Below are 27,696 nucleotides of genomic sequence, written 5' to 3'. Positions count from 1 at the left end.
TATGGAATGAGTTTCTGAAATACTTCATCTTTCTGCTACTATCTTCTTGTGACCTAATTTTTCTCATTGGATGTAATCAATTTAAATATTCCTGTATTTGGTAACATCCAATCTTATGCCTTTAACAAATTGGTTTAAAGAGCTGTGGAGAAAGCAGCCTAGTCCTTTTAATTGTACATCCCAAGACAGAAGTTTCATCTGTAAGATTCATTTCAGTGGTTAGTCTTGTTCTGAGTATTTTAAACCATATGTTCAATTTACACAGGACTTCTTGATGTGTTTTGCCAAATCTCCCCCTCCTCCACATTATATATATAAATTTTTTTCCTGTGTGTGTGTGTGTGTTTAAAACATTAGATTGCACAGATCGGAAGGTATTTGCTGTGGCAGGCATATTTGCTGCTCGGATGGGTCCTGTGTCTTCTGCTCGAGGGCTGAGTAGTTGGCTTTCATAAAGGCAGGAGCAGCTCCCGCTCCAGGCAGCTTGAGGCAGCGAGAGGAAGGAGAACAATGCAGAGCCACCCTTCTCCCCTGCTTGTTCCTTTGCTGCCTTTATGCTTTTGATAGTTTTCTGGAGATGAAGAGGGGTGATAGTTCGAGAGATGTTTTTGTAAATGAGGTATAGTTCCCGTCTGTATGTCATACCTGCTGACTCACCTAAATTATTAAACGTGGAGCAAGATGAGCAAATGAGATTAAGTGTTATTGAATTGTAGTTACAAGTGGAAAAAAGTATGACCTGTATGAAGAAGTAACAATATGTCAACCTGTTAAAAGCTATTAAAATTAAAATGTTCTTGTGTATGTGTACAAAATGCAAATAACATACAAGGTAAAAATTACAGTGATCAATTTACAACAACAAAAAAATCAACATTTTAGCTTTCCAGCCTGTTTGATTAATCAAGCACATTTAATCCTGAATCCATACCATTTCTACAACACAGTTTGGACAAAGCACTATTGGAAATCAGCCAGGTTTTAAAACTGCAATGTTAAGAGTAGATTGTTAGCTTTCCCAGAATTGGTGTAGATGAAGACAAAGAATTTATACTTAAACTCAGGCAATGGTTCTGGATTAGTGAGCAGCTAAGTAATTCTGCTGCTCTCAGTAGACGTGGTGGAGGTTTAGAGCTTTACCTCGTGGCAGTATCCTTAGAAGGGACTTCTGATATTTAATTTCATAAACACTGAGAGCTTTCTATGGACTAGGCACTGAACTGGCTCTGGGGATCAAAGGCAATTAGCTGTCCCCATACTCAAGTTGGTTAATGAGTCCAGTGTCATGTGTACCTTAAAAAAGAGAAAGGAATAAAGAAAAAGCACCTGCATTTGTCATCTTGAGTAAGTCTGGTAACTAACTAAAGTAATTTACACAAGATTCAAATCCGTAGTTGTTTTGGAGTGGGTAAATGTCAGATGCACTGTGGCTGTCAGGCACACAGAGGTGGTGAATAAACATGGTTGGTGCTTGTTCAATGTGAATTGAAGATAAAAAGACTGATCTTAAGCAAGGTCTGTGATTAATGGGTTTTAGTCTACCCAGTTTGTTTCCAATTATTCCTTAAAGCACTAGTCTGACTAGTATTACAGAGTTATAATCTTCCAAAATTTCACATTGGCCTTGCCTAACATGCAGTGTTCATGTGAATGCTAGTTGGACTTTGGGAATCAGGCCATTGAAAACTTGCAGGAAAGAGCTACCCAAATGCATCAAGAAATGTGATTCTGTACTTGAAAAACCAGTGATACTAATTTAAAGGATCATTTGGTTGATTTGCCATGTGATTTGAGATTTCACTTAACTGTTTTTAAAACATCCACTCAAATGTGTTGGTTCTTTCACAGCCAGACTTTCAGAACTAGCTGTCAAACTGGGAAAGCCCCAGTCACACTTCTGTGCTGGAACAAGGCCCAGAATGCAGATGGTTCAAACTCTTCATAGAAAACTGCATGGGATGGAAAGATAAGAAGACCTTTTTAGCATTTCTTAACTTGCAAAACAAAATTTCCAACCTTGGTCTATTGAAGTACAAGTATTTTAACAGTTCTTTTAAGACCATCTAGATAATTTAAAACCTAAGCATTAAAAAAAATCTTAACTGATATTTGTTTTAAATAAAAACTGACTAGTGCCCCTTTATCTTATCTACAGTTTTGAGAGGCAAGCATTTTTTTCATCTCAAAAGAAATGTTATCATTTCTATGCTGGATTGCATTTTAAAATAAGGTTTACCAGTAAGCTTTAGTTATTTTCATAACTACAAAGGGAAGGAAAGGGCTTTGCATGACAGATCTCCAGTTTTCATCGATCAGGCAGAATAACTGTCTCTGCTTGGTAAATATAGGAACAGGCTTTGAAAAGTGAAGGGTTTTGGCCCAGACCCTCACGGTGAAGACTAAGCCAGGCCCTCACTGTGCTCTGTCCAGGGGAAGCTCTTCCTCCTAGAGGGTGGTCTCGCCGTCAGCTTCTCTCCCGTATCTGTCCATGTCTGTGAAGTCACACTCTGGCTCCATCTCTATCTTCACCTGTGGCACCATGAAGACGGGGCTCTGTGAGTAGTTGAAGGCAGGTGAGGCTGGACAGGAGATTTTGAAGTGCAGGGTGATGCTGAATGAGAAAGAGAGGAGGGAAGAATGATTTTTCTAGGGTATGGTGTTTTTAAATGCTATCTCCCAGAACAGGGTTCTAGGGCAAACAGTTCCGTCTTTGCTGTTGATCTCCTAACACATCACAGGAGCTAGCAGTATCCTATCTGCTTGGCCTTCAGCTGCCACAGTTGCTGCTCTTGCCCTGCTTCAACCTATTTTCCACATGGTTGCCAGAGTGAACTTCTGGATCATGAACCTGACTGGTCCCCCATTGTTCAAAGGAGAGAATTCATGCTCCTTAGCCTGGCGAGACAAGAACCTTCTCTGCTTGAACTCCTGCTTGCAGTTTTCCCTGTTCTTGGCCCTGTGTCTCTGCAGTATTTCAGGCCTCTTCTCGGCACCTACAGTGCCTTTTCTCTCTTTTTTCCTTTTCTGTACACACCCGGTAGACTCCTATTTATCGTTCCCAGATTCTCTGGGTAAGGCTGATCCCTCCCTTAGATTCCTGTCCTTTCTCTTGCATGTGCTTCGTTGTTCTTGGCACAGGGTGGTGTATATCTTTGTTCATATGTCTGTCTTTCTCTAGTCCCAGGGATTAAGCACCATGCCTGGTAGATCATGGATGCTAATCTGCCAAACTAGATCATGTTGCTGAGTTTCTTTTCTTCACTGAAATGGAATCCTGCTATTTAGTCATCTTTGCTTCCATCTACTTTCATAGATTCAGTAAAATACCAGTGTAGTTGAGGTACCATTACCGTTTATGAAATATTCTGCATTTTTGACCATGTCCTATGCTTTGTGTCCTTTAACAGGGTTTTGGAGATATTCTATCCTGATCCAAATTCTCTCTCATTAACTGAAATTGGAGCAATTGGAGATTCAATTTTGTATAGGCTACTTTAAAATGAAAATAAATCAAGATAGACAGAGTGCTTTTCTCCTAACACATTTATTTATAAAGATCAGTGGCATGAGGGGCCCAGGAGCCCTGGCTCGGGAAGTGGGATGCAAGGGCAGGCAGATATGTCATTTGGACTTGACACTCCTGGGTTACGGTGGCCTTGGGCCTAACGCTTGTACTGGTGATAAATCTCGTCCAGGCAACGTGATAACAGCTTTGACTTATAACTCAGAAGATCCCTTGGGTGATCTACACTCGCTTGTACATGTGTCTTGCAATCTTCTGGGTGGGTGCCATCTATATCTGGAGTCTTGGACAGCCCATGCTTTTCCCGTTAGATCTAGCACAGTGAGTGACTCTGGTCCAGTTTAGGGTGCACTGTGGGAGTACGACTGCCCTCACCACCTTCCGTAGTGATGACTGAGGCAGACTCTATTGACTCTGAATTCCTCTTTTCCATTTTTGATCCCTTTCCTTGTTTTCAGTCATCAAGTAGTCCCACCTTTTTAGAGGGTGGCTTCACTGACTCGATGGACGTGAGTCTGAATGAACTCCGGGAGTTGGTGAGGGACAGGGAGGCCTGGCATGCTGCGATTCACGGGGTCGCAAAGAGTCGGACATGACTGAGCGACTGATCTGATCTGATCTCATTAAAAACAGCAAGGAATCACATCGTTGGCATGGGAGTTGCTGGAAACTGGGCCTTGAATTCTTTCTTGACTATTTTTATCTCCACTTGATCATTGATATTTAGTTTTCCTTGATACCTTTTCTCACCTTTGCTAATTAACCATGTTGTTATTTTATTCCACAGAGCATTAAAGTGCTTGGTGTTTTGATCCTTAAAGTTCACGTATCCCGGCTTTCAGTAATATATACTTAAATCATGTCTAGTTTCTATTGTCTTTTTTTCAATATTTACTTTCAATTTTCATTCTACTTCATATTTTATAATAATTTCCTTTACCAAACATGAATACCCTTGTGTGTTGTTGTCACATTATGTCAGTAAGAGGACAGATTTGTTATTTGATACTTCATCAGGTCTGCGCCTTTATGTCCTGTGGTGGAGCAGCAAAGGCCTTTTACTGAGACACTGGCTTAGAAATCCTAGTCGTTCAAGCCATTGCTTATTCTCTTATCTAACACCCAAAGAGTCTGTCTCATGGCTATTACCTTCGGTCAAGTTCTGAATCACTGAAGGAAGAATCAGAGTGAGTAACTCCAACTGGAAGATCTTTGTCCTGGCAGGAAAATTAAAGTGTCAGATGTGGAGCAGGTTTGAGAACTGTTCTGGAGAATACTCTTTCTCCAGTGCTTCCCTCACCCATTTCCTCTCCCTTCTGTTCTCTAACCCCATGGCCAGTGCTACACAAGATGATACAGGGACCCTGGAGATGGGTGGCTTCCACTTCAGTTATTCCTTCACCCAGAGGTAGGTGGGAGGCATGGCAAGGGCCAGGGGAAAATGAGGAAGGGAGATGGACGTATACAAAGAGGAAAGGAGAAGGAGAATGGGAAATTCAAAAGGAAGAAGTATCTCTGTGGGAGAATATAATGGGAAGCCCCTTTGCTGGAAGGCCCTTGTGGGGGCTGGCAGGATCCCTAAAATGGGAAAGTGGCAAGCCCTTAGGAGCACCAGGGTCAGGACTCATGTTGGGATCTTTCAGACTACGCCCAGGATAGACTGTGTTGTCTTGATGACAGGACTGTCCACCAATAGGAAGCTGAGGCTGGGAGTGGGTAAAGACGGCAAAAAAAATCCCCCAGGGTCTTCATAAGCCACATCTGGTCCTTCTGGGGCAGGTTCCCTTTCAACATGTGGAAGGTGCTTGTCACTCATTCAGAATCTTGGGGACCAACCCCTAGGACCTTGACTAATTTATAATCCTAGCGTGATGCTACTTGCTCTCCTAAAGGGAGCAGCTCAGCTGGGATTTGAGCTCTCAATCATTTCAACAATCACAGGCAACATGCGAGGCTCAACAGGTCATGTTTGGATTAGTGCATCTGAAACAATGCAAGAGGGGGCAGGCTGGTGCCATGGGCAACTGGGGTACAAGGGGTAAGGAAGGAAAGAGGGGGTTTGCCCACACTAAAGTGAAGATCACTGAAATCTATACAGTCTGATTTGGGGCTTCCATATGGTTGGAGTCCCAATTCTTATAGCCCAGTTCTCTTTGAATTCTGCCTAGCACAGGAGTCCTAAGACCAACAGATCTGAGTTAAAAGTGAAAATTCCTTGAGGAAGAGGTGGAGGATTAGTAGTAAGTAGAAAGGGAGAGACACAATGTGTTTTACTTACTGTTAATGCAGAACACACAGAAGAGCTGTACAAAAAAGAGCTTCATGACCCAGATAATCACGATGGTGTGGCCACTCACCTGGAGCCAGACATCTTGGAAGGTGCAGTCAAGTGGGCCTTAGGAAGCATCACTACGAACAAAGCTAGTGGAGGTGATGGAATTCCAGTTGAACTATTTCAAATCCTGAAAGATGATGCTGTGAAAGTGCTGCACTCAATATGCCAGAAAATTCGGAAAACTCAGCAGTGGCCACAGGACTGGAAACCATTGGTTTTCATTCCAATCCCAAAGAAAGGCAATGCCAAAGAATGCTCAAACTACCGCACAATTGCACTATCTCACCTGCTAGTAAAATAATGCTCAAAATTCTCCAAGCCAGGCTTCAGCAATATGTGAACCGTGAACTTCCAGATGTTCAAGCTGGTTTTACAAAAGGCAGAGGAACCAGAGATCAAATTGCCAACACCGGCTGGATCATCAAAAAAGCAAGAGAGTTCCAGAAAAACATCTATTTCTCCTTTATTGATTATGCCAAAGCCTTTGACTGTGTGGCTCACAATAAACTGTGGAAAATTCTGAAAGAGATGGGAATACCAGACCACCTGACCTGCCTCTTGAGAAACCTGTATGCAGGTCAGGAAGCAACAGTTTGAACTGGACATGGAACAACAGACTAGTTCCAAATAGGAAAAGGAGTACGTCAAGGCTGTATATTGTCACCCTGCTTATTTAACTTCTATGCAGAGTACATCATGAGAAACGCTGGACTGGAAGAAGCACAAGCTGGAATCAAGATTGCTGGGAGAAATATCAATAACCTCAGATATGCAGATGACACCACCCTTATGGCAGAAAGTGAAGAGGAACTAAAAAGCCTCTTGATGAAAGTGAAAGAGGAGAGTGAAAAAGTTGGCTTAAAGCTCAACATTCAGAAAACGAAGATCATGGCATCCAGTCCCATCACTTCATGGGAAATAAATGGGGAAACAGTGTCAGACTTTATTTTTTTGGGCTCCAAAATCACTGCAGATGGTGATTGCAGCCATGAAATTAAAAGACGCTTACTCCTTGGAAGGAAAGTTATGATCGACCTAGATAGCACATTAAAAAGCAGAGACATTACTTTGCCAACAAAGGTCCATCTAGTCAAGGCTATGGTTTTTCCAGTGGTCACATATGGATGTGAGAGTTGGACTGTGAAGAAAGCTGAGCGCTGAAGAATTGATGCTTTTGAACTGTTGCCTGGACTGCAAGGAGATACAACCAGTCCATCCTAAAGGAGACCAGTCCTGGATGTTCATTGGAAGGACTGAGGCTGAGGCTGAAACTCCAATACTTTGGCCACTTCATGCGAAGAGTTGACTCATTGGAAAAGGCCCTGATGCTGGGAGGGATTGGGGGCAGGAGGAAAAGGGGACGACAGAGGATGAGATGGCTGGATGGCATCACCAAGTCGATGCACATGAGTCTGAGTGAATTCCGGGAGTTGGTGATAGACAGGGAGGCCTGGCGTGCTGTGATTCATGGGGTCGCCAAGAGTCGGACACGACTGAGTGACTGTCTGAATTGAACTGAACTGAATGCAGTGGATACTGTTTTGGGGATCTGATTGGACACTTTCCATGGGGATCTTTATAACTGAGGGAGGAGGGAACTGGGGCTGGAGAGCAACAGTGGGAAGAGCTGATAAACACCACCAGCACAACAGTGTTGGCTTTCTTGCCAGGATGGAAAACACGTGCATCCGCAGTGTGCAAATCGCCATCCTCTTCACACCCAGACAGGTGGTGGGTACTGCAAATACCCTGGGGCCCACTGAGGACACTGGAGAGGACTCTACTCTTGCAGGAATGTTACTCATTAGAACTGCTTCAACTGTCATGATAACAGTCATTTGGGAGTGAACCTCACACCAACTGTGAAGTGTGTAAAATGAATTTATGTAAATTGGATCCCAGTTTTCCTTTGAATATATAAAGGAAGCTTTTTTCCCTCCCCTGAAATAGTTCCTGGCATGTGGTAGGCACTCAAATATTTATTGAATGAATCAATGAAAGAATATTTGTCTTTAAAAGGCACTTAGACTCTCGGTTTCTTTGTTTGCAGAACCTAACTTTCAAATCATCTAACTCATTCACACAGGGGAGTTCCCTGGTGGCCTAGTGGTTAGGATTCTGGGCTTTCACTGCTGTGACCCAGGTTCAATTCCCTGGTCGGGGAGCTGAGGCCCTGTAAGCCGTGCAGCACAGCCCTTTGGACGGGGGCGGGAAATCAATGAAAAACATATGGACTGGGATTATGGGCCTCTTACCTTCCTGGAAGAGGACAGTAATCAAGGACCAGGGGAGTTTGGGCCTATCACTATCATCAGAAGGTGGTTTGATTGTCACTAGTCAGTCAGCAAGGGCTTGCCTATGAGCAACTTTGATCTGCAAAAGGCAAGATTGCTAGAATAGTTAATGGTGGAGGCAGGGATATGGGTTTGGGTCAGACTGGAAGGATGGGAGCCAGACATGGTTATTAGGAATGGCATGGGCAGCTCAGTATATGGGAAATGATCAGATCCAAAGTGGGGAATGGTTTTCTTATTCCCTCCTAGACATGACCATCTTGGGTGAATCACTTCCATTTTGGGGACAGTTTCATCATTTGCAATAAACACTTGAAGTAGACAATCTTATCCCCGAATATTTTGTGAGTTACTATAAATTCAGGACTGGCTTCTTGTCTGTTGACTCCCTGTTTTAGGGTGAGATGGGGAGGAACATGGGAGAAGGGAGGGGCTGATGGGGCAACTGAGAGGTCCCAGACATTTGGGGAATTGGTCACTCTTTCAGTGAGGACCTGTGCCTCTTCCCCCACCTCCCTCCCCAGGACCCTAGGGACAGCTCCAAGCAAGACTCGGCCCCAGTCTTCCCACTTGCCCAGGAATCCAGTCTACTAATGAGTCCCCATTAGCACCCTCCCTGCCAGGCCTGCTCTGTCGTTTGGAGGTCAGTCGTCATAACCTTGATGATGGAGCCGAGGCTTCTGTGCTGTCCCCTCTGGGGCCTGTACTGCTGTTACAATGAGCCCAGGGGCCCACAGGAATTGGAGACAGTGGGCCTGGCCAACCTTTTCCCTGGGTGAGGGGGCTCATACATTCTGGCCTACGCTAATGGTATTCACAGAATCAGACGTGATCTCAGCACATCAGACCAAGGCTGGGCCCGGGCAGTGCCCCCTGGATACCTGAGAAGTCACCCCTCCCTGGCCATGGCAGAGGTGGAGGGAGGGTCTTGATCCCTCCCACCAGCTGAGGCCTCCCATCCTCCCCACCTCCTCGTCACTGTCTTCATGGGCCCCTTTCCTTCTCTTCTTCTTATCTGCCTCCTTTTTCTCCTTCTCTGGGAGGATGTTGTCAATCCAGGCCAGGTCATGCTGGGAAAAGATGAGGTCCAGAAGCCTTCGAACAATGATGAGACCCAGGATCTGTGGTGAGAGTTCAGAGAAAACCATGGGTTCAAGGCCCCAAACTCCAGCATTTTTTCCCCCCTCCCTCAGTCAGCTATGTTCAGGGACTTTTGCTGGTATCTTTGAACATTCTCAAAACTTCTCCAGTTCAGGGGTGATTCAGCACGCAGCATCACCCCTGAACTCCCCACTGTTGGAGAGGATCCATTTCACATTCCCTGGAGTGGTGGTTTTCAACCTTGGATGCAGATTTATGCTTACTTGTAAACTTACTACAAACACCAATGCCTGGGTTTTTCTGAGATTCTGTCTTAATTGATCTGTGGGTGAGGCCCACATGTACTTTTATAAAGTTCCCAAGTGACTCTTATGAGCAGCCAGGGTCAAGAAGCACTGACTCAGAGCCCTCAGGATATTTCCGATCTACTCTGTGTCCTCAGATCAGATCAGATCAGATCAGTCGCTCAGTCGTGTCCTTTGCAACCCCATGAATCGCAGCACGCCAGGTCTCCCTGTCCATCACCAACTCCCAGAGTTCACTGAGACTCACGTCCATCGAGTCAATGATCTCAATTTGGCCCCTAATCCAGCCCTGCAGGCTTTGGGGCCCATCTAAGGCTTCCCCAAAGCATTAGCCCATAGTAACCCCCTCCATTTCCCAGGCCCCAGCAGGGGCAGAGCCCACTGCTCCACATGGGGACAGATACAACATGTTGTGGGCTTTTCTTCTTTTCACTTTTAATTTTGGAATAATTTAAAACTTACCCACAATTTCAAGAATAGCCAAAGAATTCTCACGTACTTTCTCCAGCCTCTCCAAACGATGACATGTTAATGACATTAAACTTTGAAGTTCTAAATCTCTGATTCTGGCTCTCCCTATCCCATCCCCCCATTCATTTTTCAAATTCAATTATATTGAAAGGTATATACTTATACTTAACATAGATCTACTTCTGCACTTGGTTTGAATTTTGGCAGTGGGGCACTCGGTCTCCTTGTTGAATTTTCCCAGCTCCATCACACCACAGAGAAGGGGAGTTTGGGTGGCTTTTGCATTCTCACTGAGCCGCCCTGACCTGAGCTGGGTGGAGGCAGGCGTGTGGATTGTCACTACAGTATCCACCCACCACACACAACTTCTGCCCCCTCTAAGCCTCTCCATTCCACCATCAACCCCCCAGCTCCATCTGGCCTGGAGTCACAACCCGAATCTTGATCTGTGCCTGCCTTTGTGACCCCGAGAGAGTTAGGCCATTGTGGAGGAGACTAGGGTGGGTCTCCCCATGGACACCTTCCCTGGCTGAACCTGCAGAGCAAGGAGGGAGAAGCCTGTGCCCATCTTACCATGACTGGGAAGATGATGGCGGCCATTGTGGACTTGAGGATCCAGAGCACAGCCAAGCAGAGTATCTGCACCAGGGTGAAGAGGTGGATCCGGCGCAGCGGCACGTGCCGCAGGAAGGCATGGTCTGGCTGGTGCTTGGCGGGCATCAGGAAGAGTTTGCAGCGATCCCAGAACTGGTGAGGACAGTGTGAGTCTCAGCCAGGCTTTGGGGACACTGCTGGCCCTGCTGGGGGCTTGGATCTGGTAGAATGGGTGCCACAGCAGGGTCTCATTGAGGGGAGCCCCTGGTCAGGTCTCGAGGATGCAGAGGAGGGGGAATGGAGGTCTAGGAGGAGGTATAGTGAGATTTTATCTGGGCGGGGGTGGGGGCGGTGCTGAGCTCTTGGGGAAGGGTACAGCCCTGGTTCAGGCCCCAGTAAACACTCCACTTCCAAGGAAAATGCAACTTGAAAGCAACACAAGCTATCTGGTATATCATGGTAAATAACAAAATGTTTTCTTCTGTACAGCTTGCCTTAGCAAACAGAGAGGGGTAGTGAAATGCTCATAGGAATCAGTGTGATCTGGGTTTTGAGTTCTGAACCTCAGTTTCTTCATCTGTAAACTGAGGACCTAAGGACCTAAGGGTCCTTACCTGGATGCCATTCAGGGAGGCCACACCCATGTAGAGGAAGACTCCATACAGCACCGGCAAAGGGATGTACTGAAATGAGAGGGGAGGCAGAGCTCTGGACTGGGCCGCGCCCACAGCAGGCTGTTGGCCACTCTGTTCAGGATGGCAGTGTCTGCCAGGTCACGGAGGCAGCCTGGTCAGCCTCAGCTTTCCCCAAGTGTTGAAAGAGCTGGAATTTTGGAGGAACGAAGTGTCTGTGAGCACATCTGGAGCCAGAGTGTCCGTGGGAGAGGAGATGGTCTCTGGGGCTCTGCTGCCCCTTCTCTAGCCCAGTGAACAGCTGCTCTCCCAGCCTCCCCCCTCCCCACCCCCAACTTTATGCCCTACAGAAGCCGTGTAGTCCGGCTGAAGATTAACCTTCTGGAACATGGCAAATATCTACAGACTGCTCATTCATGCCAGCCCCTTCCCACCTCCAGCCCCAGCTAAGGGCCCCCCTAAACTGCACTGCTCGGCTTTGCAGGGGGGCTGGCGACCCTTGATGAGCTTACCTACTAGTGGGGAGTACCTGTTGAGGAACAAAACTCATGCAATGTATACAATCAGGTAAAAAAGAAACAGAACAGAGTGTATGAAGTCACCGCCACTGGGCGACAACCAAGTGCTGATGGTTTCGTGGGGCTGTCCTTCCCATCATGCTCTCGGGTAGTTTGCTTTTTCAAACATGGGATCATATCACTCATACTGGTCTACAGTGGGCATGTGACTCTTTAGAAGATTTCTGAGGTACGTCTCCACTGTCTAAGCTGTGTCTTTCCTTCTTTTCTCCTTCCCTTTACCTGCACAAGGCTGGTTCGCTCACTCCCAGGGCTGCTGTGCTGAACACTTGCAAGAACACAAAGTACTATATCCAACTTTTAGAAGTCCATTTAAGAATGCTGGCAAATCCAAACAAATCAACAACCTCTCATTTAAAATAAACTAGGCTATTCTTGCCTGGAGAATCCCAGGGATGGGGGAGCCTGGTGGGCTGCCGTCTATGGGGTCACACAGAGTCGGACACGACTGAAGTGATTTAGCAGTAGCAGCAGCAGGCTATTTTTTAAACACAAAGCATGATTTGGACCCACATGCTATAAACGTCACTCTACGACATTTGAACTTAAAGGAAACATGGGTCCATGACATCATTCCATTTGTATATGACTTAGGAGGTTTTTGCCTTATTATTAAATAAGGCAAAAATTTCAACTCATCAACAGACAATTGGTTTAATAAATGTGGTGGGTATCTTTCTGTATATCTACAGATATGTATATATCATACATACATACAATGAAATATTATCCTATTACATAGCAATAAAAAATGAAATATTGCCATTTGCACACCATGGATGGACCTAGAGAATATCCATACTAAGTCAGACAAAGACAAATATTATATGACATCACTTACACGTGGAATCTAAAAAATAATACAGATGAATCTGTATAAAACAGAAACAGGCTCACGGATGAAGAAAAGAAACATACAGTTACCAGAGGGGAAAGGGAGAGGGAGGAATAAATTAGAGTATGGGATTAACAGATACACACTACTGTATATACAACATTTAAACAACAAGGATCTACAGTACAACACGGAACAAGATTCAATATTCTGTAATAACTTATAATGGAAAATAGTCTGAAAAAAGTCTGGCCTAATCAGCCTCAAAGTGTGGGAGCAATTAAGAGAGAAATGAAATCTTAAATAAAAGATTAAGCTATAATCTGTAACAACACAAATCTTCAAAAATTTAATTAATTTATTTTTAGCTGCACTGGGTCCTAGTCACTGCGTGTGGTTGAGGACAGTGGGGCTACTCTCTGGTTGCAGTCTGCAGGCTTCTCATGGCAGCGGCTTCTCTTGTCATACAGCACATTTTCTTTTCTTTTCTTTTTTTTTTGTACAGCACATTTTCAATAGTTGTGGCCCTTGGGCTTAGTTGCCCCACAGCTGGTGGAATCTTTCTGGGACTGGGGATCGAACTCATGTCCCCTGTATTGGCAGGGAGCTTCTTAACCACCGGACCACCAGGGAAGTCTGACACAAATTTAATATGGCTTAAAACTTCTGTTTCGCTCTAACGAGGGTGAAAACCACATCAAACAGAAGAACTGGACTGTCTTAGTTTGCAGTTACCAGTGACTGATTATCATCACCTCATTATTAAGCCTAGGGAATTGTCTCCAGTCTTGTCATTGGTATATTAAAAAGCAAAGACATCACTTTGCTAAAAAAGGTCCATATAGTCAAACTTATGGTTTCTTCCAGTAGTCATGTACAGATGTGAGAGCTGGACCATAAATAAGGCTGAGCACCAAAGAACTGATGCTTTTGAATAGTGGTGCTGGAGAAGACTCTTAAGAGCCTGTTGGACTGTAAGGAGATCCAACCAGTCAATCCTAAGAGAAATCAATCCTGAATATTCATTGGAAGGACTGATGCTGAAGCTGAAGCTCCAATGCTTTGGCCACCTGATGCGAAGAATCAACTCATTAGAAAAGACCCTGATGCTGGGAAAGATTGAAGGCAAAAAGAGAAGAGGGTGGCAGAGAATGAGATGGTAAGATAGCATCACTGACTCAATGGACATGAAATTGAGCAACTCTAGGAGATAGTGAAGGACAGGGAAGCCTGGTGTTCTGCAGTCCATGGGATTGCAAAGAGTCAAACACCACTTAGCAACTGAACAACATCTTGTCATTTGCAGTCTGAAAGAGCTTTCTCAGAAAATCTGAAAGGCCTGTGACATTACACTCTGACCAGTGACGGGGCTGGTGATCTAGAATTCTAGATTAACTGATGCAAATCTTTCTTGGATATCCAGGGAGGAGCTTTTCTCGAATATTAATGACGGAATAAAGTGGCAAAAAAGGTGCCTCTAGTTTCAGCTTTATACCACTTGCTAAAGCAAAGAACAAGGATCAGAGTCCTGCAAACACAAGGCCTTCCTATATAATTTGAGTTTGAGACCGTGAGAACACTATGGGGACAAAAGGGGAAGCTTCTGATATGATCAGGAGTTCCTCTGAGGCAGTATGCAGAAATTCACAATCCTGACAAGCTGTAATGAGTTGCAAACAAAAAAGTAAAACAGGAAAAACCCTTTGGGGCTTGGAATGAACTGAGAATCTGAAGAACTGAGTCTGTAAGACATTTATGCTGCCCATCAGATACACAGCCACTTCATCCCCCGGTGCCCTTGTTTGGCAAGATAACCAAATATTTGCAAATTGGTGATGGAGGGACTGAAGATTATCACTGATCTTCTAGTAAACATCACTGTATCTAATGTCAGTCTAACCGTTCATTGGTTCAGAGAGATGGGTAGGAGGTGGTTTTGTTCCTTGCTCTTCAAAGTGTGATCTTTGGACCAGCATGATTTGGTACCATTGGTGAGTTTGTTAAAAATGCAGAATTTGGGGCCCCCCACACAGCTATTGAGTCAGTATCTTCATTTAACAAAATTTCCAGATGATTTTTAATACACATGAAAGTTTGAGAAGTCCTGGAACAGAACTCTACTGGAGGAATTGGTACAGAAATAGGTGAAGTTAATAAATGACATAGAAACAAAAATAACAATAAAAACACTAACATCTAGGATATAACTTACACCCTCAAAATCTGCAGCATCTTCTCTGTTGGCTACATAGATAAAAACTAAAATTTTCAACTAAAGCATGGCCTTGGGTAAATAGTTCTCTAGTGTGAGTTCTCAATGAGTCTAGTACTTGCCTATGTTGATAGAACTAGGAAAATTTAGAGTTGCAAAAACTTAAACAAGCTTCATGGAAAATTTTCGTGATTGGAAATAAATTCTGGGATTCTATCTAGTAACTCAAATCTGTTTTAAAATTGTATTTTTCTTGAACTGGCTGTACCAAATATCTCTACCTAAAATCAATCTCGCGTTTAGCACTGGTGTCAACCAGTGGCTTCCCTGGTGCCTCACGGGTAAAGAATCCACCTGCATCGCAAGAGGTGTGGGTTCGATCCCTGCATTAGGAAGATGCCCTGGAGAAGGAAATGGCAACCCACACTCCAGTATTCTTGCCTGGGAAGTCCCATGGACAGGGGAGCCTGGGAGGCTACAGTCCTTGGGATCACAAGAGTTGGACACAACTTAGCGACTAAACAACGGCAACAAACTAGTGATAATGTTTCAATCATCGAACAATTTTGAAATCCTTGATATATACCTTGATATAATTACATCAGAAATCTTAAATCTTATGGTCAGTAAGACTTTAGATGTCTTTCCTGTTATAAAATGTGTCAAAAAGACAAATGATTTTATATATATATATATATATTTCCACTCATTGTAAAAGAGTGGCAGCCAGATTTTTCAAATCCTTTTGTGATAGAATGCAACAACAGTATCAGAGCATTTGGAGCTATAATAAACCCCATAAAAACTTTTTCATGACAGCTAACGCAATAATGAACATTTCCCCATAGATGGCATCTTACCCTGTTTACAGAGCCTCTTTTTCTCTTCTTTTTGCTGCACTGCCTGGCTTGTGAGATCAGCTCTCCAACCAGGGATCGAACCCAGGCCACAGCAATGAAAGTGCAAGTCCTAACCACTGGACTGCCAGGGAATTTTCTCATTCCACCCCCTCCCAGGGCTGAAATTTTATTAAAAATTTTTTTATTGCAAGATGTTTGCTTTACAATATTGCGCTGGCTTCTGCCATATATCAACATGAATCAGCCACAGATATACATATGTCCCCTCCCCCTTGAGCCTCCCTCCCATCTCCCACCCCATCCCACCCCTCTAGGCTGGCACACAGCACTGGGTTGAGCTCCAAGTCACACAGCAAATCCCCATTGGCTCTCTGTTCCACACGTGGTGATGTATGTTTCCACGTGGCTCTCTCCATTCACCCCGCCCGCTCCCTCCCCTACCATGCCGCAAGTCTGTTCTCCGTGTCTGCGGCTTCACTGCTGCCCTGCAGACAGGCTCAGCAGTGCCATCTTTCTCGATTCCATGCACGCGCGTTAATATACAACGTTTGTCTTTCTCTTTCTGACTTCACTCTGTAGGATAGGCTCTAGGTTCATCCACCTTATTAGGACTGACAAATGCATTCTTTTTTTTTTAAAGCTGAGTAATATACATTGTATATATGTACCACAAACAATAAATGCTGGAGAGGATGTGGAGAAAAGGGAATCCTCTTGCACTGTTGGTGGGAATATAAACTGATAACAACCACTATGGAGAACACTATGGAGATTCCTTAAAAAACTAGGAAAAGAACTACCATGTGACCCAGCAATCCCACTACTGGGCATGGACCCTGAGGAAACCATAACTGAAAGAGAAGCGTGCACCCCAGGATTTGCTTCAGCAACACTGCAAGAGCTAGGACATGGAAGCAGCCTGGATGTCCACTGACACATGAATGGATGCGGAAATTGAGGTGTATATATATATACACGCACACACAATGGAATGTCCCTCATTTTAAAAATATCTATTTATTTATTTGTGCTGGGTCTTAGTTGCGGCATGTGTGGGATCTAGTTTCCTGACCAAGGATTGAATCTGGGCCCCCTGCATTGGGAGCCCCAGAGTATTACCCACTGGACCACCAGGGAAGTCCCCTCATTTGTTTTTATAAGATGCATAAATTAATAAATAAATACAGTCCACAAGCCTTTTGTGTGGAAAATTGCAGCAGAAAGGAGTTTCCATTGCTGCTTACCATAGCAAACTGTATTTTACCAAAGAACGAGCAATGAGGCTACACATCACTTAAAGTATGACCATCAGAGGCTTGGGCAATAGCGTATCTAATGCACAGAACTATTTTCATCCCAATTACTTTAAGTATATTCCCTGGGCATGCTGTTGATATTTATGTTAAGATAGACAATATTAGTGCAAAAACAAAAATTTACTAAAATTAGGGCTTGCCTGGTGGCTCAGATGGTAAAGAATCCGCCTGCATGTGGGAGACTTGGGTTCGATCCCTGGGTTGGGAAGATCCCCTGGAGGAGGGCATGGCAGCCCACTCCAGTATTCTTGCCTGGAGAATCCAATGGGCAGAGAAGCCTGGCGGGCTATAGTCTGTGGGGTCACAAAGAGTCAGACACGACTGAGCGACTAAGCACAGCCCACAGCAAACATGAGTACAAAACCCTAGAAGATTGATACTCATAATGTGTCCATGAGATAACTGATTAAAATGCAAATGGAACAAAAGGAGGGAAATGAGTGGAATTTTCTAATTGTTTTATGTTCCATTCAAATACAAGAGCTTGTGAGAAATGACTAAATAGCTGAACACTCAACAGCTGGGGCACCGTAGTCACTCTCTCACAGGGAGGCAGGCCCTGCATCTGCAGTGTTCATAGGAACTTTTGGCTCCTAAAGTGCCTGCTGGAGCTTTTTTAACACACACACTCAGCTGTTAGACAGTATTGGGATTGACAGGCACAATGGTTCTTTGGAAGCCTCTCCATAAAAGCAAATATTCCCTGACCATTTAAAATATTCTTTTAAATTAACAAAACGTCCCTCTCTCCCCCATTGTATGTAATCTGTTTCCTGCAAAATGGAAACATCCCTTAAAAAATTATTCAATACTGTTTGGTTGTGTTTAGCACCAATTCTCAAGCCAGAAATTTTTCCCATCATAAATCAATTAACATCATGGTTCATTAGTCTTTTTTTTTTTTTTTTTTTTCATAAGCTCACCCCTGAATGAGCCATTCTGGGAGATATATGCTCCAAATATATTCCTCATCGCTATCACCTCATGCGAAGAGTTGACTCATTGGAAAAGACTCTGATGCTGGGAGGGATTGGGGGCAGGAGGAGAAGGGGACGACAGAGGATGAGATGGCAGGATGGTATCACCGACTCGATGGACGTGAGTCTGAGTGAACTCCGGGAGTTGGTGATGGACAGGGAGGCCTGGTGTGCTGCGATTCATGGGGTCGCAAAGAGTCAAACACGACTGAGCGACTGATCTGATCTGATCTGATCACCTCTTCCAGCTGATCTAAAGGGACTATTTGAAGCTATAGTATGAGTAAAAAGTCACTTATGTGCCCAAGACATGCAAGACAGAGGAGCAGAAAACAGGCCCCAAGAGCAGTGACAGAAGCCTCCCCCGCAAGTTTTAAACTTCAGAAAATATGTGAACGAGGAGGCCAAAAACCACAAAATGGAAAAAGCCAACTTAAGAAGCTACTGATTTAAGCAAGGATGGAATTTGGCAAGGGTGGAAATGTCCTGCAGAAAGGTGAGGGTGGACCCTGGGAGGGGTAAGAAAGAGCAATGAGGATGGCCTGGTGCTGACAGTAAAAGTGAAGTCGCTCAGTCGTGTCTGACTCTTTGCGGCCCCATGGACTGGGGCCTACCGGGCTCCTCTGTCCATGGAATTTTCCAGGCAAGAGTACTGGAGTGGGGTGCCATTGCCTTCTCTAGGGGATCTTCCTGACCTAGGGATGGAACCCAGGTCTCCCACATTGTAGGCAGACGCTTTACCATCTGAGCCACCAGGGAACAGAGATGTAAAGGATGCAATATTACAGAAAACAGTAGTGATGATGGGATATCTTTGGCCTATTAGGGGCCAGGTGGAGAGCCTGTTCCACGCTCTGAAGCATCAGGCCAGTGCCTTCACAGATGGACAGGGCCCTCGCAGAGGGCGCGGAGCCTCACCTGCAGGATAGGAGCCAGGAAGACAGAGATCCCTGTCAGGATGAAGACGACGGTGCCAGTCACTCTCTGTTCCCTGGCAGAGAAGAGCACATGGTCAGGGTGGGCTGGGAGGCGCTCTGTGACATTCCAGCCTTCTGTGGGCACTTGAAGGTTGTGTCCAAGGCCCTGGGCTCTGCCTTGCTCTCCCATTCCAGAGAGTAAACCAGTGACCTGAGGACCAGCTGCCCAGCACATGGGTAGAGAGTGAATCTGACTGAGGTGAGGGCATTTGTAGGGGCCTTCAGGAGGCTGTTCAGGGGGTGCTTGAGCCAGACCGACTTGGCTTTAATCCTGGCTCTGCCACTTACTAGCCATGTGGCATCGGTCAAGGTCCTAAGCATCTTCAGCATGAGGAGAATGTACTTCATGGCACCCACCTGAGGGGTTGCTGTGAGGATGAAGTGGGAGATGAAGTGCTCATTATCCCTGCCTATCAACTGTAACAGGACCTCACGTCTGTGGGACATGACTGATGAGGATGCAGGGGAAGGGGGCCAGGCTGCTGGCAGAGCAGGTATGGGGGCTGCAGGGCAGATGTGTTTTCTGGAGTGCTCAGACGCAGGCACAAGCCTGGAGGGAGCTTGGGGCTCTGTGGCAGACTGCTCAGGCCCAGACATCTGGGGCTTGGGGATCCAGGAGAGGACGCTGCCCTGACCCCAGGAACCTCGCTTGGGACCTGCTGGGTGGCCTAGGTATTCTCAAGCCATGGGCAGAAGTTCTCAGGACAGCCATGTATGAGAACATCAGTGTCTGATGTGGGCTCACCCCAGAGCTCCTAAGGGGTGGAAGATGCACTTCCCTGCCTGAAACAGGTCAAGGACCTGACTTGGGCATGAGTGGAGGGGCAAGGGAAGGAACATAAGTGACAGGCCATGGGCCACAGCCCAGGGGTAGAAGTGGTCCTGGAAAGGCTTTCTGGAGGAATGAGATTGAGCGAGACGTGAACCCTGATTTGGGGGGTTTGAGGGATGGCATGGCAGGCAGTCTTAAAGAGGGGACAAAAATCAGGTCAGAAGGTGCTCTGTGGGAACCCTTGAGTGGCCTATATAGGCGAGAGGAGAGCGTGTGACGGGGCTGGGGTGCATGCTGGGAATCTTAAAAAGACGCCACAACAGCTGAAGTTTTGTCTTCCTCTTCCCTCCCTTCAGAGCTTTCACTCCTGAGAAATCTGTGAATCCTGTGGCTCCTGGATTGTTAGAGAAGGGGCCCTATTCACCCAAATACCTCAATGGTAAGAAAAACCCCCTTCCCCACCCCCCAGACTGACCCCAACTCCGGCTCAGGTGGTCCCCAGGCCCTGACCTTCACCTACCTGACCCCCAGGAACTGGGGCTGCTCCCCAGGGGCGCTGGTCTCTGTCTCCATCTTGAGGCTGTCGATGTGGGCAATGGAGATGACCGTGGCAGCCACGTACCAGGGGAGCCCCATGAAGGAGCAGAGAGCCATGAGGGTGCCCACCCAGAACAGGTCCAGATGGTAGCCAGCCGCCTTCTGCAGAGGCAGTGGGAGGGAGGAAGCTGTCTAGGGAGCCTGCTCCCAGCCACCTGTTGGGGTGGGGTGGGAGAGACAGAACTCTCCCAAAGCAGCCATTTTGCAGAAGAGGTTTTGAGGGCTCTCCTCAGCCTTCTAGATAGCACTCTGGAAGGACTGCCGCCCTAAGGTGGTCAGGCCTTACCACCCCCAGAGTTTGGTGAACCAGGGAACTGATGCAGGTCAGGGAGGAGAGGTGTTCAGGCTCAGAGAGGCCCTGGGTTTGGGTCCTTGGGAAGCAGGGTCTTCTACCCAGCAAAGCAATATCTCTACAATTCCCTAATGAGAAGCCCCAAATGGGGCATGTGTAGCCCACGCCTAGAGTGGTCTAGATTGGGATCGGGGAGAGGATAGCTGGAGTCTCCTCAGACCCAGAGGCAGGGAGAGAAGCTGGAGGGGCCAGGAAGGTGAAGACTGCTCCTCTGTCTATGGTTCTGGATCAAAATCCCCTTGTTAGCATCTGTTCAGACTTCCGAGTTCAATGTCGGGAGACAGAGTTGGGAGAGTCACTTTGGGAGAAGCAAGAAGCGCATGCCCAGGGCCCAATCTGGGTTTGGTCCTGACCCTTCTGGCTTTATCCACATCCGGAGGTCACATTCCCCCTGCCCCTCTCCCCCCACCCCCACCAGAACTCCAGTCTCCTGCCCTCATACTTGCTTCACAAATGGCCCAACGTTTTGCAAGAAGCAACACCTCCCTCCTTCATCCCTTCTGACTCTGTGGGAAGAGGCCGTGCCCCTGCCTCCCAGCACCAGGCTTACCCTCAGCTTGTTCTCCTTCCGGTTGACTATGACGGCAGTGATCTGCTGGTCCATGAAGATCAGGATGGTCACCAGCAGGGCGGGCAGGATGCTCGCTAGGTACACCCACCACGGGTTCTTCCCAAAGGGGGCCACGAACCAGCCTCGGTCAGGCCGTGTGGGCTGAACAGAGCAAAGGAGAGGGCCCTTTCCTCTCTCCCTTGTCCCCGAGCACTTGTTGTCCGGCCCACTCTCCCAGACCTCTGCTATTCCCACACCTGGAGTACTTTTCAAGTATATTCTTTCTCCTTAAAGCATTAGGCACCTGCAACTTTAAAGAGATCCAGGAGGCACAGGGGTCTTGGGAAGGACGTGGTGTCTACAGAACAAAGGAGATGATTTTTTGCAGCTGCCCTGGGCTTGTTTGGGAAACAGGGTGGTGGAGAGTCAGAGGAAGTTGGGAGAGAGTTTGTGGTCACTAATTGCAAAATATGCTAACAAGAAATGGGAATGAGGCCTAAAAGCAAGAAAAAAGAAAATGAGAGGCCCAGTGCCTGGCACTTTCTGCCTCTCCTCTAAGTCATCTGTCTGGGGAGTATTATAGTGTTGTCTGTAAAACACCAGACATTAATTCAGACTTGCATATTGAGAATAAGGCATTATCTGTGCAGGAGCTAGGCTGAAGTTTATACTCTGCTTATTTAAGAGAAAGAAGTACTTTAAATTTCAAGGCCAACATGAGTTTTTATGAGATGTTAAAGCTGAAATAATGTTGCAAAAGTCAAGCCCTCAAAAGTAGGGAGGGTCAGTTCTAGAACCTCTACCTCCCAGTTCAGTTTAGGTGGGCGGTGCTCCTTGTGAGGGAGCAGGGCTCAAGCAGAGCTACAAGCAAATAGCACCAACTCTGGACTAATGGCTCAGTCAGTAAAGAATTCGCCTACAGCACAGGAGACCCAGGTTCGATCCCTGGGTTGTGAAGATCCCCTGGAGAAGGAAATGGCAACCCACTCTAGTATTCTTGCCTGGAAAATCCCATGGACAGAGGAGCCTGGTGGGCTACAGTCCATGGGGTCACAAGAATTGGACACCACTTAGAAAGTAAACCACCACTACTAATGGGAAACTTATGAAACTTACGCAGGCCCTGGAAGCTCCTGGAGGACTTGTTAAAATGCTAAACGCCACCCCCAGATTTCCAGAGCACACTCTGAGGATCATTGGTTTGTGTTTGTTTTGCTCACCTTGCAAGATCTCATTTCCCTGACCAGGAACTGATCCTGGGCCATGGTGTGACAGCCCAGCATCCCAACCACTAAGCTACCAGGGAACTCTCGAGGATCACTGTTTTAAAGGACCATTTTCAACAGATCCCAAGTGGTTCATCTTACAGACTACCATGAGTGAGGGAATTGTAGACCCATAAGTGGAAATCAAGGGCCTCAGCTGAACTGGAGCGTGGATTCCAGCACCTTCCCTTTATCCTGCGGCTACACAGCAGAAATTCATCATGGATCTATCTGCAAGCCACCACCTCAAAGGACTGCCCCCAGGAGGCTGTGTAGTGAAAGTGTGAAGCATATACAGAGAACCAATGTGGTCTCTTGGCTGAGTACATTAAAAACTTGATCAGCATAGAGGGGAAGAGGTCTGCAGCTGGGGGGCAGGCAGAAAAAATGCCCAGAGCAGGGTTCCAGAGCAAACCTTAATTTCGCTGGGCACCAGCAGCTTCGGGGTTGCCAAGCCAAAACAGGCATCAATTCCACAGAAGAGCAGGATGGAGAAGATGATGGAAAAGTCAGCTATTAGGGCGCGAACCTGCAAAAGAGAGATGAGCACGTCAGAGAAGCTCCTGCCCACTCCGGGCAGATATCATCCTCTAGCAGCAAAGAGGAGAACTGCTGAGAGCCTGAGCTGCAGAGTCAGAACACCCATCTTCAGCTGTGTCAGAGAGGGCCAGTTGTTCTCTAAGCTGGATGGACCTGGCGACACTCCCACCCATTGCTTTTCGTCTCCAACACCTGGTTTTCCAAAACCTTTGTGTTTTTACCAATCTGACAGCTGTGAAATGGCTATGCTCTTACTCTTCTCTGCAACACTGAATTTCAAGAGGCAACGTGGTGGTTTGTAAGTAATTTGACAGCGGAAAAGGTGGTGGTTTTTTAAAAGTCTTCATTGAGTTTGTTACAATACTGCTTCTATTTTATGTTTTGTTTTTTTTGGCCACAAGGCATGTGGGATCTTAGCTCCAACCAAGAATCGAACTTGCACCCCCTGCAGTGGAAGGCAAAGTCTTCACCACTGGTTCACCAGGGAAGTCCCAGGACTTTGATTTAATGCATTTGTGTTGCAAGTACACTACTTTTCACTCAAGTTGTATTTTGTAAAGGCCAAATAAAAGACTCTTTAGAAAGAGTAAATAGGTAAAAAAAAAAAAAAGAAGAAGAAGAAGAACCTAAGAATAAATCTAATAAAAAATGTGCAAGACCTCAAGATAAAAACTTATAAAACACTATGAAGAGAAAAAAACACCTTAATAAATGGCAAGGCATACCACATTCATGGGAGCTTCCCTGGTGGCTCAGCTGGTAAAGAATCCACCTGCAGTGCAGGAGACCTGGGTTTGATCCCTGGCTTGGGAAGATCCCCTGGAGGAGGGCATGGCAACCCACTTCAGTATTCTTGCCTGGAGACTCCCATGGGCAGAGGATCCTGGCAGACTATAGTCCATGGGGTCGCAAAGAGTCAGACACGATTGAGTGACTAAGCACAGCACAGCATACCATATTCATGGATCAGAAGACTCAGAATTTCTCCTCAAGTTGACATTTAGAGTCAACATAATTCTATCAAAATTCCAGCACGTTTTTATTTTGGTGAAACTTAAGATACTACAATTTATGTGGAAATGCAAAAGGCCAAGGCATTATTGGAAAAAAAGGACAAAGAGGGAAAGTTTGGTCTGTAAGATATACATATGTATTAATCAGTCTTAGAAATGAAGACTGATATTGACATAAAATAAATCAGTGAAATGGAATAGAAAGCTTAGAAACAGATCCCATCACATATGAACATTTGATATATAGCAAGGGACACACTGCTTCTCTTGTGGCTCAGCTGGTAAAGAATCCTGTAATGCAGGAGACCTGGGTTCCATCCCAAGGTTGGGGAGATCCCCTGGAGAAGGGAAAGGCTACCCACTCCAGTATTCTGGCCTGGAGAATTCCATGGACTACAGTCCATGGGGTCGCAAAGAGCTGGACATGACTGAGTGACTTTCACTTTCAAGGGAAGCACTGCAGAGCAGTGGGGAAGGGATAGCCTCTTTAAAAAAAAAAAAAAGAGTACTTGAGCGATTGGCTATCAAAATAAAACCACTCTCTCACGCTTAACATCAGAAGCAATCCCGGAAAATTACGGATTTAACATGAAAGGAAAGACAATGAAGCTTTTAGAAGATAACATAGAATATTTCCTATCCAATATTTTCTTTGAGGAAAAATTTGATACATTTGATTACAGTGAAGCTAAGAATCTCCATTAATCAAAATATACCATTAAGGAACTTCTCTGGTGGTCCCGTGGTTGGGAGTCTGCCTGTCAATGCAGAGGACGCGGGAAGATCCTACATGCCGCCAGAGCAACTAAACCCATGCTCCGCGATAAGAGCAGCCACCGCAATGAGAAGCCTGTGCACCACAACTAGAGAATAGCCCCTGCTCACTGCAACTAGAGAAAGCCCCTGTGCAGCAATGAAGACCCAGTGCAGCCAAAAAAAGAAAGGAGATACCATTAGCAAAGTAGCAAGGCCAGGCATAGAGCAGGAGAAGATATATGATCACAAAAAAGTTTCTATCCAGACTGTATAACAAGTTGCAAATTGGAAAGAGAAAGACAATCCGGTTGAACATATGCAAGAAATTGAAACAGCCTCTTACAAGAAGAAAGTCAATGGTCTTATGGCCAATAAACACATGAAAAGATTTTCAACTTATTAGTCGCTGGGGAAATAAAATGAAGAAAACCACAATATGCTACTAGGCTAAAGAAAACAGTCGTAATATCGAGTGTTGTCATGGAGATTTGACAACAAAGGAACCCAGTTCTCTCTGACTACAAAGTCTGTGCTCTTAACAAAAAAAACCCTCAGTGAGCAAGGGCTGATGTGGACCCATCACATGGACCAGAACCCTCTCAGGGACTCAGCAGAGGCCGCCATGTGAACTGTCTGACTAGAGGCCCCCTTCTACTTGCAGGGTGAAGTTACCTTCGTGGGGAAATAGCGGCTGAATTTGAACTTCTTCAGGGTCAGGGTCATGGAGTACGTCCCGAAGAAAAGGATGAATGACATGAGTGCCAGGTCTGGGATGAACTGGCAGGAATTCCCAAGTAGGCGCCCACCATAGTTCAAGCACTCCTTTTTGCTCAGCAGGGACCAGTCCAGCGCTGTGAGGTTAAGGGGGTTGTACTTGGAGACCAAGACAGGAGAGAAACAGTCAGGCCCTTCCTGGCAGGTCAGCTGTGTCCCCCCACCTGCAGCTTCCAGGCAGCCCACACAGCCCTCCCATGCTGGTGGGGAGCCCAGCTCTCCTGCCCCATGATGGTGCCCAGCAACAGAGTTATGCTTCTGGGGACAGGCTATTTCAAGGAATGACAAGCAGGAGGCTCCCTGGGAGGTCGGAAGCTGACACGCACTTCTTCATTGTGTTCTAGGAGGTACTGCTGTGTTAGGAGGAAAAGTGCAGGTCTGGCTCCCATCCCAGTCAGTCAACCGTGGGTCCTGTCCACACCGCCCTCCTGGAGTGTCTCACATGTATCCTCCCTTTCCTTCCTCTTCGAACGCCCTTTCACATACGGGGGCTCACACCCCACCCTTGTCAGACCTCTGCGAGGTTAGTCACTTCAGTCACTTGACCTTTGGTGTCCCAGATGCTTAAAATCCAGGGCACACAAAACAATTACATATGTGTATATAATATACATTCCTATACATATTCATATATATATGGTCCTAAGTACGTATGTGTACATACATTCATATACATGTCTCTAAGTATAGTAAAAGGAGAGTATTTAAAAATTTATATTTTGAAAAGTTAATGTGCAAACATTCAGGAACCTACATAATGAACGACACAGATGCTTGCCACTAGCCATTATGTATGTTTGTATTAAGAGACGTGTGGTAGTTTATATAAGGAAGGTCCCCAATGAATCAGGCTACCCTACGTTCACACACTTTGCAATGTGATACCCACAGTTCTCCAATAGACAAAAGCCCTTAAATGTCTGAAATAAGAGGAAAGGACTTACCAGAGAAGTGTTGGTATTTGGTGGCAGCGTGGCTGAAGCATTGAACAGGGTTGTATTTGCTGCGGATGAGCAAAGGGCATGGGGAAGGGTCATCAACTGCGGGGTGGGGAGCTTGCACCCCACCCCGGGCCCCGCCCTCTCATATCTCCTTCCGGTTCCTTAGGGCTAAAGACTGGTTTTCACTGTGAGGGTAGCTGCCCCGCTTCACTCTTCTCACTTTGCCTGGGGAGGGACCCTAGGCCACAGTTCTGATAGACTAGCTGCATCAGGATAGGACAGATCCTGTCTGATCTCAAAGGGCTGGCTTTAAAAACTGCTGCCAAGACAAAACTCTAACACAAGTGGGTAAATAATGTGCCTTATGAAACCCTACCACTCACCTGACCAATGTCTCTGCTCTTAGACTGTAAAAAACATTTTCAAAGAACTTACTCTTTGCCATGCGTTATGCCAAACGCTTAAACACATAATCTTGCTAAGTTCCTAAATCCCCAAGAAATCTCCCCATTTTAAGGATGAGGTAACTGAGGCCCAGAGAAGCGAAGTAACCTGCCCTTTGCCCAAGGTCACACAACTCCTACTCGAGGGAGCCACTATCTACCCCAGACAGGCTGGCTGGAGCCAACACACCTCCCAGCTCTAGACAGTGAGCTTCCTTTCCTGTTCTGCTCCCTTTCAAATTACACTTCCCTTCTCTCCTGCGCTCTCCATATGTGTTTTGTTTTGTTTTTTTTTTAGGTCAGCTGGGCCTGCAAGAACTTGTTTGATATCTTTCCTAATCTTCCCCTTAAGTGCTTGCTGAGAAAAATTAAAGCTGGGTCCAGGACCTGAAGGAGAATCTGGTCCCCAGAGGTGCTGCTCTCAGCCTTCACTCTGGATCCCTTGTCCACACTCCCCTGCCCCAGCCTCAGTGTCCCTGAGTGAGTGGAGCAGAGGAGGGTTCCTTTCAGGGGCCATGAGATGAGTTGAGGGGAACTATAACCCCCGTCCCTGGGGGATGCGGCCATTTATTAAAAGGCAGCTTTGGAGGGCTGCTTGTTGCCATCCCTCTTGCTCCTGCACTGCACCAGTGAAGGAACAGGGCCGGAGCCTCCTTGCCTTCCAAATGAAGGCTGACTCAGCT

At 46.1% G+C, this 27,696-nt stretch overlaps 1 protein-coding gene across 1 annotated transcript in view; it reads right to left on the bottom strand.

The window, feature by feature from the left end:
* Positions 1-6,787: 6,787 nt before the first annotated feature.
* SLC4A5 (solute carrier family 4 member 5) overlaps positions 6,788-27,696 on the bottom strand; it is a 118,027-nt gene continuing 97,118 nt past the window's right edge. The window contains exons 16-25 of the mRNA XM_055539584.1: positions 26,574-26,632; positions 25,528-25,728; positions 22,962-23,075; positions 21,282-21,443; positions 20,303-20,481; positions 18,952-19,024; positions 11,238-11,306; positions 10,603-10,776; positions 9,121-9,273; positions 6,788-7,462 (exon numbers count right to left, since the gene is read on the bottom strand). Of these exons, the coding sequence (XP_055395559.1) occupies positions 7,166-7,462; positions 9,121-9,273; positions 10,603-10,776; positions 11,238-11,306; positions 18,952-19,024; positions 20,303-20,481; positions 21,282-21,443; positions 22,962-23,075; positions 25,528-25,728; positions 26,574-26,632 (1,481 nt within the window). The 3' untranslated portion in view covers positions 6,788-7,165. The remainder of the gene's footprint in view (positions 7,463-9,120; positions 9,274-10,602; positions 10,777-11,237; positions 11,307-18,951; positions 19,025-20,302; positions 20,482-21,281; positions 21,444-22,961; positions 23,076-25,527; positions 25,729-26,573; positions 26,633-27,696) is intronic.

Source organism: Bubalus kerabau, chromosome 11, assembly GCF_029407905.1.
Source record: "Bubalus kerabau isolate K-KA32 ecotype Philippines breed swamp buffalo chromosome 11, PCC_UOA_SB_1v2, whole genome shotgun sequence".
Taxonomy (NCBI): Eukaryota; Metazoa; Chordata; class Mammalia; order Artiodactyla; family Bovidae; genus Bubalus; species Bubalus kerabau.
The sequence above is the reverse complement of the archived record's forward strand: the minus strand, read 5'-3'. Positions and strand labels throughout refer to the sequence as shown.